This window comes from Streptopelia decaocto, assembly GCF_964273445.1.
Source record: "Streptopelia decaocto genome assembly, chromosome: 21".
Classification (NCBI taxonomy): domain Eukaryota; kingdom Metazoa; phylum Chordata; class Aves; order Columbiformes; family Columbidae; genus Streptopelia; species Streptopelia decaocto.
Window position 1 is genome coordinate 7,188,839 of NC_138676.1, and position 10,673 is coordinate 7,199,511.

The 10,673-nt window shown below is 54.1% G+C and overlaps 1 protein-coding gene across 1 annotated transcript; it reads right to left on the minus strand.

The window, feature by feature from the left end:
* Positions 1-2,047: 2,047 nt before the first annotated feature.
* LOC309448735 (olfactory receptor 14J1-like) lies at positions 2,048-2,989 on the minus strand (the record flags this gene model as incomplete). The annotated part of the gene is made up of 1 exon (XM_082070457.1): positions 2,048-2,989. The coding sequence occupies one exon, from the start codon at positions 2,987-2,989 to the stop codon at positions 2,048-2,050; it is 942 nt and encodes a 313-aa protein (XP_081926583.1).
* Positions 2,990-10,673: the final 7,684 nt, after the last annotated feature.

Sequence of the window (10,673 nt, forward strand, 5' to 3'; positions counted from 1 at the left end):
GACAACCCTTTCCGGGAAATACTTTTTTCCTAATATCCAATCTAAACCTCCCCTGGTGTAAATTGCGGCCAATTCCTCTTGTCCTGTCACTTGCTACTTGGGAGAAGAGACCAAGACTCGCCATATTGCAACCTCTTGTCAGGCAGTTGTGGACAGTGAGAAGATCTCCCCTCAATCTCCTGTTCTCCAGGCTGAACAGCCCCAGTTTCCTCAACCGCTTCTCATCACACTTGTGCTCCAGCCCCTCAGCAGCTTTGTCACCTCCTCTGCACTCTCTCTAGTACCTCAATGTCCTTCTTGAGATGAGGGGCCCAAAACTGAACACAGGATTCAAGGTGCGGCCTCACCAGTACCGAGAGCAGTGGCACAATCACTTCTCTAGTCCTGCTGGCCACACCATTCCTGATACAAGCCAGGATGCTGTTGGTCTTTTTGGCCACCTGGAAACATTCTGGCTCATATTCAGCCAGCTATCGATCAACACCCGCACATCCCTTTCCACCAGGCAGCTTTACAGCCGCTCCTCCCTGAGCCTCTAGCGCTGCCTGGGGTTGTTGTGACCCAAGTGTAGGACCCAGCACTTGACTTTGTTAAGCCACAGACAATAGGCCTCAGCCCCATGATCCAGCATGTCCAGATGCTTAGGCATGGCCATCCTCATGTCCCATGTCATGAGGAATGGACATGGGGACCTCAGTTCAAGGCAGCACATCCTAGTGCTGCATTCAGGCCTGCATGGAAACTGCAGGAATAGCTGATGGTGTTCATACTGAGTCAGGTTCATCTTATGTACATGACATGCATGCTCATATCTCATTCATACAGTGGAAACATTGACTTCTGACTTACTCATTCAGTGTCCTTGTGTCGAGGGATGAACAACCTCTCTCAGTTGGGGTGAAGGGCCAGTGCTGGAAATGGTGGTTTTGAGGGGCTGGTCTGTGATGACTGTGCTGGGCCAGTTTCCCCAGGTTGTCCCATGACCATAGGCACACACCAGCCCCTGCTCTGCTGGTGCTTCAGGGCTCTCCCAGGAGGTCTGGCTGGAGAGGACACTGCTGTGTGCCAGCCCTGCACACTCACACACTTCAGCCATTCGCTGGTATTTTCTTCTCTGGGGCATTTGCCAGTTCAGCGCTCCCACCCCCTCCTGAATTGTGCCACCCCCCTGCCCTCTCCCCAGCCCAGCCCGGCAGAGCAGCCACACTGGAACTGGAACTGGTCCCACAGCAGTGGGGACCAGTGAGAATGAAGGACAGTGAGAATGTTCATCCAGCCGGCAAGGTGAGTGGGTCTGCAGCACAGGCAGCTTGCAGACCCAGGTCCAGACTGGCTCCCCAGGACAGCATGAGACATTTGGCCTAGGGGATCCTCAGGAAGGTCCTGCGGCCACAGTGCCAGGGCCACCTGCCCCAAGCTGCCACCTGCAGCAAAGGGTTTCATTTTCCGTGTCTTTCCTGCACACATACAGTGACCCACTCTTCTCCTGGAACATCCCGTCTCCCCACAGAGCCCTTTCCCAAGAGAGCTGATCTGTGCTGACCTGGCCAGCCGTTCCTGCCCCCCTTCCCACGCTCCATACAGCTCTGACCTGGCAGTGCTGCTCTGCAGAGCAAGTGGGCTGTGGTGCCCAGGGCCATGGGGTGAGTCCGCAGGCTCATGCTGGTCAGGGTGGGAGGAAGACCCAGCTCAGGGTGGCTCCTTCTCACTCCCCCTCAGCACACAGACATGGCTCCTGCAGCCCCAGAGATCACAGAGAGAGGATTCTGGGCAAACAAGGCACTGCAGGGTCCTTTATTTCATTTATACACACAGAGAGTACAGCTCCTTATTTACACAAAGACTATAGAACACACCAGACAGGTAGATATGGACACAGCCATAAGAAGACGAATAATTTTCTTGTGGATAGCATTAATACAACCAAAAGCAAACACCAAGAAAAGCAAACACCAAAGAGAAAAACAAAAACAAAAACACAAAAGCTACAGAACTCAGGTTGAACTAGTAATGCATTATATTACAAGTGACATGCAGAAGCAGGAGGTCATTTCATTACTGCTTTTGAAAAGCAAACAGTCATCATTTTCCTTATAGACTCCTTGAGCTCCTGGTTCCTCATGCTGTAGATGAGGGGGTTCACTGCTGGAGGCACCACCGAGTACAGAACAGACACCACCAGGTCCAGGGATGGAGAGGAGATGGAGGGGGGCTTCAGGCTGGCACACAAACCAGTGCTGACAAACAGGGAGACCACGGCCAGGTGAGGGAGGCAGGTGGAAAAAGCTTTGTGCCGTCCCTGCTCAGAGGGGATCCTCAGCACGGCCCTCAAGATCTGCACATAGGACACCACAATGAACACAAAACACACAAATACTACTAATGTACTAACCACAAGAAGCCCAAGTTCCCTGAGGTAGGAGTGTGAGCAGGAGAGCTTGAGGATCTGGGGGATTTCACAGAAAAACTGGCCCAGGGCATTGCCCTTGCACAGGGGCAGTGAAAATGTATTGGCCGTGTGCAGCAGAGCATTGAGAAACCCAGTGGCCCAGGCAGCTGCTGCCATGTGGACACAAGCTCTGCTGCCCAGGAGGGTCCCGTAGTGCAGGGGTTTGCAGATGGCAACGTAGCGGTCGTACGACATGATGGTGAGCATAGAATACTCTGCCACTATCAAGAAGACAAATGAGAAGAGCTGTGCAGCACATCCCAAGTATGAGATGGTCTTGGTGTCCCAGAGAGAATTGGACATGGATTTTGGGACAGTGGTGGAGATGCAGCCCAGGTCGAGGAGGGCGAGGTTGAGCAGGAAGAAGTACATGGGGGTGTGCAGGTGCTGGTCCCAGGCTATGGTGGTGATGATGAGGCCGTTGCCCAGGAGGGCAGCCAGGTAGATGCCCAGGAAGAGCCAGAAGTGCAAGAGCTGCAGCTCCCGTGTGTCTGTGAACGGCAGGAGGAGGAACTGGGTGATGGAGCTGCTGTTGGACATTTGCTTTTCCTGAGCACGGGGCGCTGTCATGAGAAAAAAAAAGACAATGAGAATCCAGGGCAGAGTTCTCTGACAAAAATCAAATCAACTCCCATGGACCCTCCCCTGTCACACGCAGACACTCTTGTGTTTTTCTAGGAGAACCTTTTTCAGCACTGTGGCTGCAGCCCTGCTTGGGGCTAGAAAATGTGCAACCAAGAGCAGGGCCTGTGCCCATGGGCCGTCGATAAGTCAGCCCAGCTCTGCAGAAGTGGGGCCACGGGAACGGTGGGGACTGTCCTGGTTCTGCTAACACAGAAGGGCTGTCAGCACTTGCTTTCCCAGTGATAGGGAACAGAGATGTTGAAGGCAGTTTAAGAGTTCCACGTTTTTTTGCACCTCCCCCCATATTCACTGCAGAGTGTTGTTGGGTGTCAGAAGCCCTCAGCATTTCTGCTGCGCTCAGGGAGAACAGAGTGAGTCCTGTGAGACCAGAGGGTGCCTGTGGGTCAGTGCAGAGTGAGGGCAGCTGCTCTGTCCCTCTGTCCTTCTCCAGCTGCCCTGGGCTGGCACCTTTCTGAGATGAGGGCTGATCACACTCCCATGTTACCCTGAAAAGCCACCAGTCACTGCTGAGAGCAGAGGGATCCACCCCAGACCATGACAGGTCTCACCCTTCCCTAAGGTCTCAGCACCCAACGTTTATCCCAGGGCACACACGGCTCATTCCCCAGCCCCACAGACTGCATTGCCCATAGCCCACAGGTCAGAGCAAAGCTGGGACATGTGTTCCCATGGACACACCTGCAGGAAAGGACCCACAAGATCAGGCTGTGACTCTGCAGCTGAACCTGCCATCCCCAGAGAGCCTGACAGCAAGAACAAGATCCCAACAGCAGGGACCCAGAGCAGGGGAGCAAGAAGGAAAATGCGGTGAGGGTGGGTGTGAGAGAGGCCAGGGCAGAGGCAGCCGGGCACTCAGACAGCGTCACCCTTCCCCAGCTGTGCAGCCACCTCCCAGACACCAACACTGCCGGGCAGCTGCTCTCAGCCCCTGTGCTCTGCAGAGGAACTGGAGCTCTGGCTGCACAGGAGCTGCTTCATGCCTTGGAGCCCCCGGCCCTGAGGGCAGAGGCTTTGCTGGGTGGGACAGGAGGCCAGGGGGCTGCTCACAGGAGGGATCTGCACTGCAGGGGGTCACAGGGACTTTTCTCTCTTCTCCCTCCCATAACCATTCCGGGTTTGGTTTCCATAATTTCTGCTCATTTCCCTGCTGCCTGGAGATTCTCCTCTGGGAGGTGTTTCCCTGTCCATGTCTCTTCGCTGTCAGTGCTCACAGACCATCCCACCCTCTGTGCCCTCCCCCTGGCCCTACAGATCCTGCCTGTTCACAGGGCACTGCCTGGGGGCATCTTCCTGTCTGCAGGCTGGAAAAGAGATTACAGATTTAGTGTAAGGTGTCCAGCAAAGGTGATGCTGGTTCTGCATAGGCAGAGGAGAGGCAAGGCATGCCAGGATTCTCTTGAAGACCTACTGCAGTTCATGTGTCTCAAGTATTTGTTTAAAACTAAGAGCAGCCTTAATCACCACCCATTCCCCAGAGTAGGAGACTGAAAACACAGACTCAGGGAGGTTCCTTATCTTTGTAGTACTCTTTGTCTTCTTCTCCTTGAAACCTCCTCTTGTCAATATTCTGGAATGAGCTGGAGCTGTGAGCAGCCCCGACCCACGGAGAACCCAGCAGCAGAAGGACCCTGCCCTGCCGGGGGCCGCTCCTTCCCCCACATCTTCTCCCCTCAGTGCTGCTGGGATCTCCCGGGCAGGCTGAGCGCTGACCCTGGCAGGCGGCAGAGTCCCTGCCCGGCACAGCCCTGGGGTGCAGGGACCCTGCTCTGCAGGACAGCCCTGGGCACCCCTGCCTGCACATTGACATTTACACCCCACAGCCACCCTGGGGAGAACGCAGCATTCACGTCTTGTCACTGACAGTGCAGAAGGCAACCCCTGCTCTGCAGCACATCCTCCCCTCTGATCAGAGAATCTCGAGAGCTGTACTTACATCTCTCGCAAGCTCTGCAATGGGACAGCTTTCTGAGATCCTGCCATGATTTGCAGGTTCAATGCCCTGCAGCCACAGGCTTCATATCTGAGAGGATTTCATTTCCAGTGAACTCTCAGCATCCTCCCAGCCCAGACTGCAGTTCCCTCTCTGTGCCTGTCTCCTGTGTCCTCGGTGCTGCAGGCAGAGCCCTCAGCCCTGCTGCGTGTGCAGAGGAGCTGCTCCTGGGCAGAGCTGTCTCTCTGCAGCGCTGCCGCTGCCATGAGCTCCCTGTGTCCCAGGAGCCCAGCCCAGCTCAGCAGCACAGGAGCAGCCCATGATGTCCCTTTCTCTGTCCCCTCCGGGCTCCTCCAGGTGTCCCTCAGGCTCCAGGGGCACATCCTGTGAGACAACCTGAAGTAATCAGTAATGTTAGTTGTGTCTGCTCTGCAGAGACACTTCTTGCCAGCATTGTATTCTTGCTAGTAAAAAATAAATTGGTATGAGAATATTCCAGGTGTGGACTTCCCAGGGCAGAGCAGAGGGGCAGGAGAACCTCTCTGACCTACTGACCACTCCCTTCTAACCCACCCCAGGTACCATTGGCTTCCTGGCCACAAGGGCCCAATGCTGGCTCATGGTCACCCTGTTTTCCCCAGGACCCCCAGGTCCCTTTCCCCTGCACTGCTGTCCAACAGGTCCTTCCCCAACCTATACTGGAACCTGGGGTTCTTCTTGCCCAGTTGTAATACTCTACACTTGCCCTTGTTCTATTTCATTACATTTTCCCCGCCCAACTCTCCAGTCTGTCCAGGTCTCTGGATGGCAGCACAGCTTCCAGTGTCACCCACTCCTCCCAGCTTGGTGTCACCAGCAAACTTCCTGACAGTCACTCTATTCCCTCATCAAGTCACTGATGAATATATTGAATAACAGCGGCCTCAGCACTGCCCCCTGAGGCTCTGCACTGGATACAGGATCAACTGACTCTGCCCATTGACCACGACTCTCTGGCTTCTTCCCTTCAGCCAGTTCACAGTCACCTCACTACCTGCTCATCCAGACCTCCCCGTTTTAGCTGTGAGGATGCTGTGGGAGACTGTGTCAAAGGCTTTACTGAAGTCAAGGTAGACCACATCCACTGTTTTGTCATCATGTATCCACCTCGTTATGTCTTCATAACAGTCAATGAGGTTGGTCAAGCACGACTTCCCCTTGCTGAAGCCATGTTGTCTGCCCCTAATGACCCTCTTATCCCTGATATGCCTTGAGGCGACACCAAGGAGAAGTCGTTCCATCAGTTTCCCAGGGAGGGAGGTGAGGCTGACCGGTCTACAGTTCCCCGGGTCCTCCTTCTTGCCCTTTTTGAAGACTGCAGTGACATTTGCTTCCCTCCAATTCTCAGGCACCTCTCCCATTTGCCACAACTTAGCAAAGATAATGGAGAGTGGCCCAGCAATGACCTCAGCCATCTCCATCAGCACCCGTGGGTGCATCCCATCCGGACCCATGGATTTATGAATTTACCTTCAAGCAGCCTTGCCCACGGGATTTCCCCCAGCAATTGCCTGAAAAGGCCAAAGTTGTTCTGCTGAAATCCAGGGTTGCAATTCTGCTTGCTATGCTGCTCCTGCCACACGAGATCCTGAACTCCATCATCTCATGGTCACTGCAGCCAAGGCAGCCCTCAACCTTTACCACCTCAACCAGCCCCTCCTTGTTAGTGAGGATGAGGTCCAGCAGCTCCTCTCCTGGTCGGCTCCTCCACCCTTTGCATCAGGAAGTTCCCATGGATGCCCTTGCTGAACCTCCTGGACTGTGTCTGGCTGAGTCATCCTTCCAGGAACATCAGGGCAGTTCAAACCCCACGACAAGCAGGGCCTGTGACTGAGGCCGCTCTCAGCTGCTGGAGAGGCCTCGGCAACGTCCTCACCCTGAGCTGGTGGGTTGTGATGGACCCCACAGCAGTATCACCCTAATGCTCCCAGTACTCCCAGTAACCCTCCCACACACCCCTCCAGTGCTCCCAGTAACGCCTCCAGTGCTCCCAGTAATTCTCCCACTAACCTCTCCAGTGCTCCCAGTAACCCTCCCACTAATCCCTCCAGTGCTCCCAGTAACCCTCCCACTAACCGCTCCAGTGCTCCCAGTAATTCCTCCAGTGCTCCCAGTAATGCTCCCACTCACCCCTCCAGTGCCCCCAGTAACACCCACTAACCCCTCCAGTGCTCCCAGTAACCATCCAGTGCTCCCAGTAACCCTCCCACTGATTTTTCCAGTTCTCCCAGTAACGCTCTCACTGACGCCTCCGGTGCTCCCAGTAACCCTCCCATTGACCCTTCCAGTTATCCCAGTAACCCTCCCACTGATCCTTCCAGTGCGTCCTGTAACCCTCCCACTGACGCCTCCAGTGCTTCCAGTAACCCCTCTAGTGCTCCCAGTAACCCCCACTGACCCCTCCAGTGCTCCCAGTAATGCTCCCACTAACCCCTCCAGTGCTCCCAATAACCCCTCCAGTGCTCCCAGTAAACCTCCCACTGACCCCTCCAGTGCTCCCAGTAACCCTCCCACTAACCCCTCCAGTGCCCCCAGTAACCTCTCCAGTGCTCCCAGTAACCCTCCAGTGCTCCCAGTAAACCTCACTAACCCCTCCAGTGCTCCCAGCAACCCTCCCACTAACACCTCCAGTGCTCCCAGTAACCCCTCCAGTGCTCCAAGTAACTGTCTCGCCGAACCCTCCAGTGCTCCCAGCAACCCCTCCAGTGCTCCCAGTAACCCTCCCTTTAACCCCTCCAGTGCTCCCAGTAGCCCCCAACTAACCTTTCCAGTGCTCCCAGCAACCCCACTTGTTCCCAGTAATCCTCCAAGAACTCCCAGTTAACCCCCAGTGCTCCCACTAACTGTCCTTGTGCCCCCAGCAGGCCCCCACAGTGCTCCCAGTAACCATGTTGTGTTCCCATTAACCCCCCCACTAATCCCCCTACTATTTCCAGTAATCCTCCCAGTAAGCCTCCCAGTGCTCTCAGTAAACCTCCCAGTGCTCTCAGTAAACCTCCCAGTGCTCCCAGCAACACCCCCAGTGCTCGCAGTGAGCCCCAGCAACCCCCTCATTGCCCCCAGTAATCACCCGCTAGCCCTCCCAGTGATCCCAGTAACCACCTAGTGCTTTCATGTGAGCCCTCAGCAACCCCCACTGTTCCCAGTAACCCCTCCCAGTGCTCCCAGTAACCCCACACTAACCTCTCCAGTGCTCCCAGCAACCCCCATTGTTCCCAGTAATCCTCCAAAAATTCCCAATAAACCCTCAGTGCTCCCAATAACCCTCCCAGTGCTCCCAACAACCACCTATTGCTCCCAGTGAACCCCCACCAACTGGAATGTTCCCAGTAACCCCCACAATGTTCCCAATAACCCTGCACTACTCCTTCTAATGTTCCCAGTTACACTCCCAATAAAGCCCCAGAAACGCCCAATGTTCCCAGTAATACTGCAAGAACTCCCTGTAAACCCCCCCGTGCTCCCGGTAACCTGCCCAGTGTTCGCAGAAACCCCCGACTAATAAACCTACTGTTCCCAGTAACCTTCCCAGTGCTCCCAGTAACCACCTAGTGCTCCCAGGAAATCCCCAGCAACCCCCAGTGTTTCCACACACCTCCCCAGAGCACCCAGTGGCCCCCACTAACCCCTCCAGTTCTCAAAGCAACCCCCATTGTTCCCAGTAATCCTGAAAGGACTCCTAGTAAACCCCCAGTGTTCCCAGTAGCCCTCCCAGTGCTCCCAGTAACCACCTAGTACTCCCAGTAACACTCAGGCAACCCCACATGCTCCCAGTAACCCTCCCAGTATTCCCAGTACTCCCCCACTAATCTTTCTAGTGTACGTAGTAACTCCCAGTATCCTCTCCAGTGATCACAGAAACTCCCATTGTTCCCAGTAAACCTCCAAGAAGTCCCAGTAAACCCCCAGTGCTCCCAGTAAACCTCCCAGTGCTCCCAATACTCCCCCACAAATGTCCATCTGGGGCCCTGGGCAGCATCCTCTGGGCACTGTGGGGCAGGGGCAGGGTCGGTTGTACACAGGTGGGTCAGCTCTCCACTCGGGTGGGCAGAGCTGCTGGGTGAAGCTGCCGGCCTGGCTCGCACAAGCCAGACAAGACCTTTTCTGGTTATCAGCATCGATGCATCCAGTCTTTCCTGTCACTGAATCCGAGAATCACAAAGTAGTTTGAGTTGGAAGTGACATTCACAGCCCGTCTGGTCCAACTCCCCTCGGGGATCAGGGACATCTTCAGCAGCTCAGGTTGCTCAGAGCCCCGTCCAGCCTGGCCTGGGATGTCTCCGGGATGGTTCATCCACCCCCTCTCTGGGAAGCCCGTCCCAGTGTTTTACCACCCTCAGTGTAAAAAATCTCTTCCTCATTTCATTCCTTGACTCTCCCCTCTTCTAGTTTAAACCATCACCCTTTGTCCTGTCGCAACCGGCCCTGCTCAAAAGTCTGTCCCCATTGTTCTTATCGGCCCCTTTTTGGTCCAGAAAGGCTGCAATAAGGTCTCCCAGGAGCCTCTCTTCTCCAGCTGAACACCCCAACTCTTAAACAGGCAAACTTATGACATTTTAATCTTTCAATACACTAGTGTCACAAAAGCATGAGCACATCTTTTTATATAGCATTTTATATAGCATCTATAGTCCCCCGTAGAGCCCAAATGTCACCAGTGGTAAAAGTGCCCACAGAGCCAGTTACCAGTGGGATCCCTCAGGGACCAGCACTTGGGCCAACACTGTTGAACGTGTCTATTCTCCCCTGTATGATGTGACACAGTGAACCTTCAGCTCCTTAGTGGATGGTGCAAAGCTGGACAGAGGCCTTGGACAACCTCACCTGGGTCACCCTGCCCTGAGCAGGACAGTGAGACAAGATGATGTTCAAACCTGAGTTGCTCTGTGATTCCAGGAATCTTTCCCTTGGAAAGGTTTTGGAAGAAGGAAGAGGTGGAGGAACAAGAAAATAAAAATACAGGCAGAGGAGGAGACCTGAAAGGTGTCAAATAAACAGAGCAGTTCTGTGAAGAATGTTTCTCTACTCAAACTGTCAGCAGGAAATCTATAACCAGCTCCCCAAACTCCCTGTTCTGCTCATTGGCCCCTGGGATTTCCAGCACATTTCTTTACATCAGATTCTGCACTGAAGTTTGCACTGATTGTTACAGCTTCTTCGCAGGAATTATTTCATGTTTCCTCAGAGAACTGCAAGTAAACAGGCACCGGGGAATTTTTAATTAGAGGAAACAAAAAAGGAAAAAAAAAAAACACAATAGAACTTAATGATGTTTCTCAGTTCTATGGTTAAATTAAGTAGTTTGCAGCGAGGTCCATTGCCATAATTGAAGAGTTGCCTATAGGGAGTACGAGAGCAACTGCTGAAAGACTTTACCTGCCTGAAGCTCAAAGCAGAGTGAGAGCTGAGAGGCTCTGAATGAGCCAAGAGGGAGAGGTGAAGAACCTCTGGGGAGCGATGGAAAGTGCAAATGTCCAGCCAGGCTTCTGAAGAGATGAGTTCAGACACGGTGAGCTGGGCAAGGACAGGTGGAAACACCTGGATGTCCAGGGGATTAAATACATGTAGTGATAGACAGAGTTCTGGCACTGCAAGCACAGGGAAAGGCCA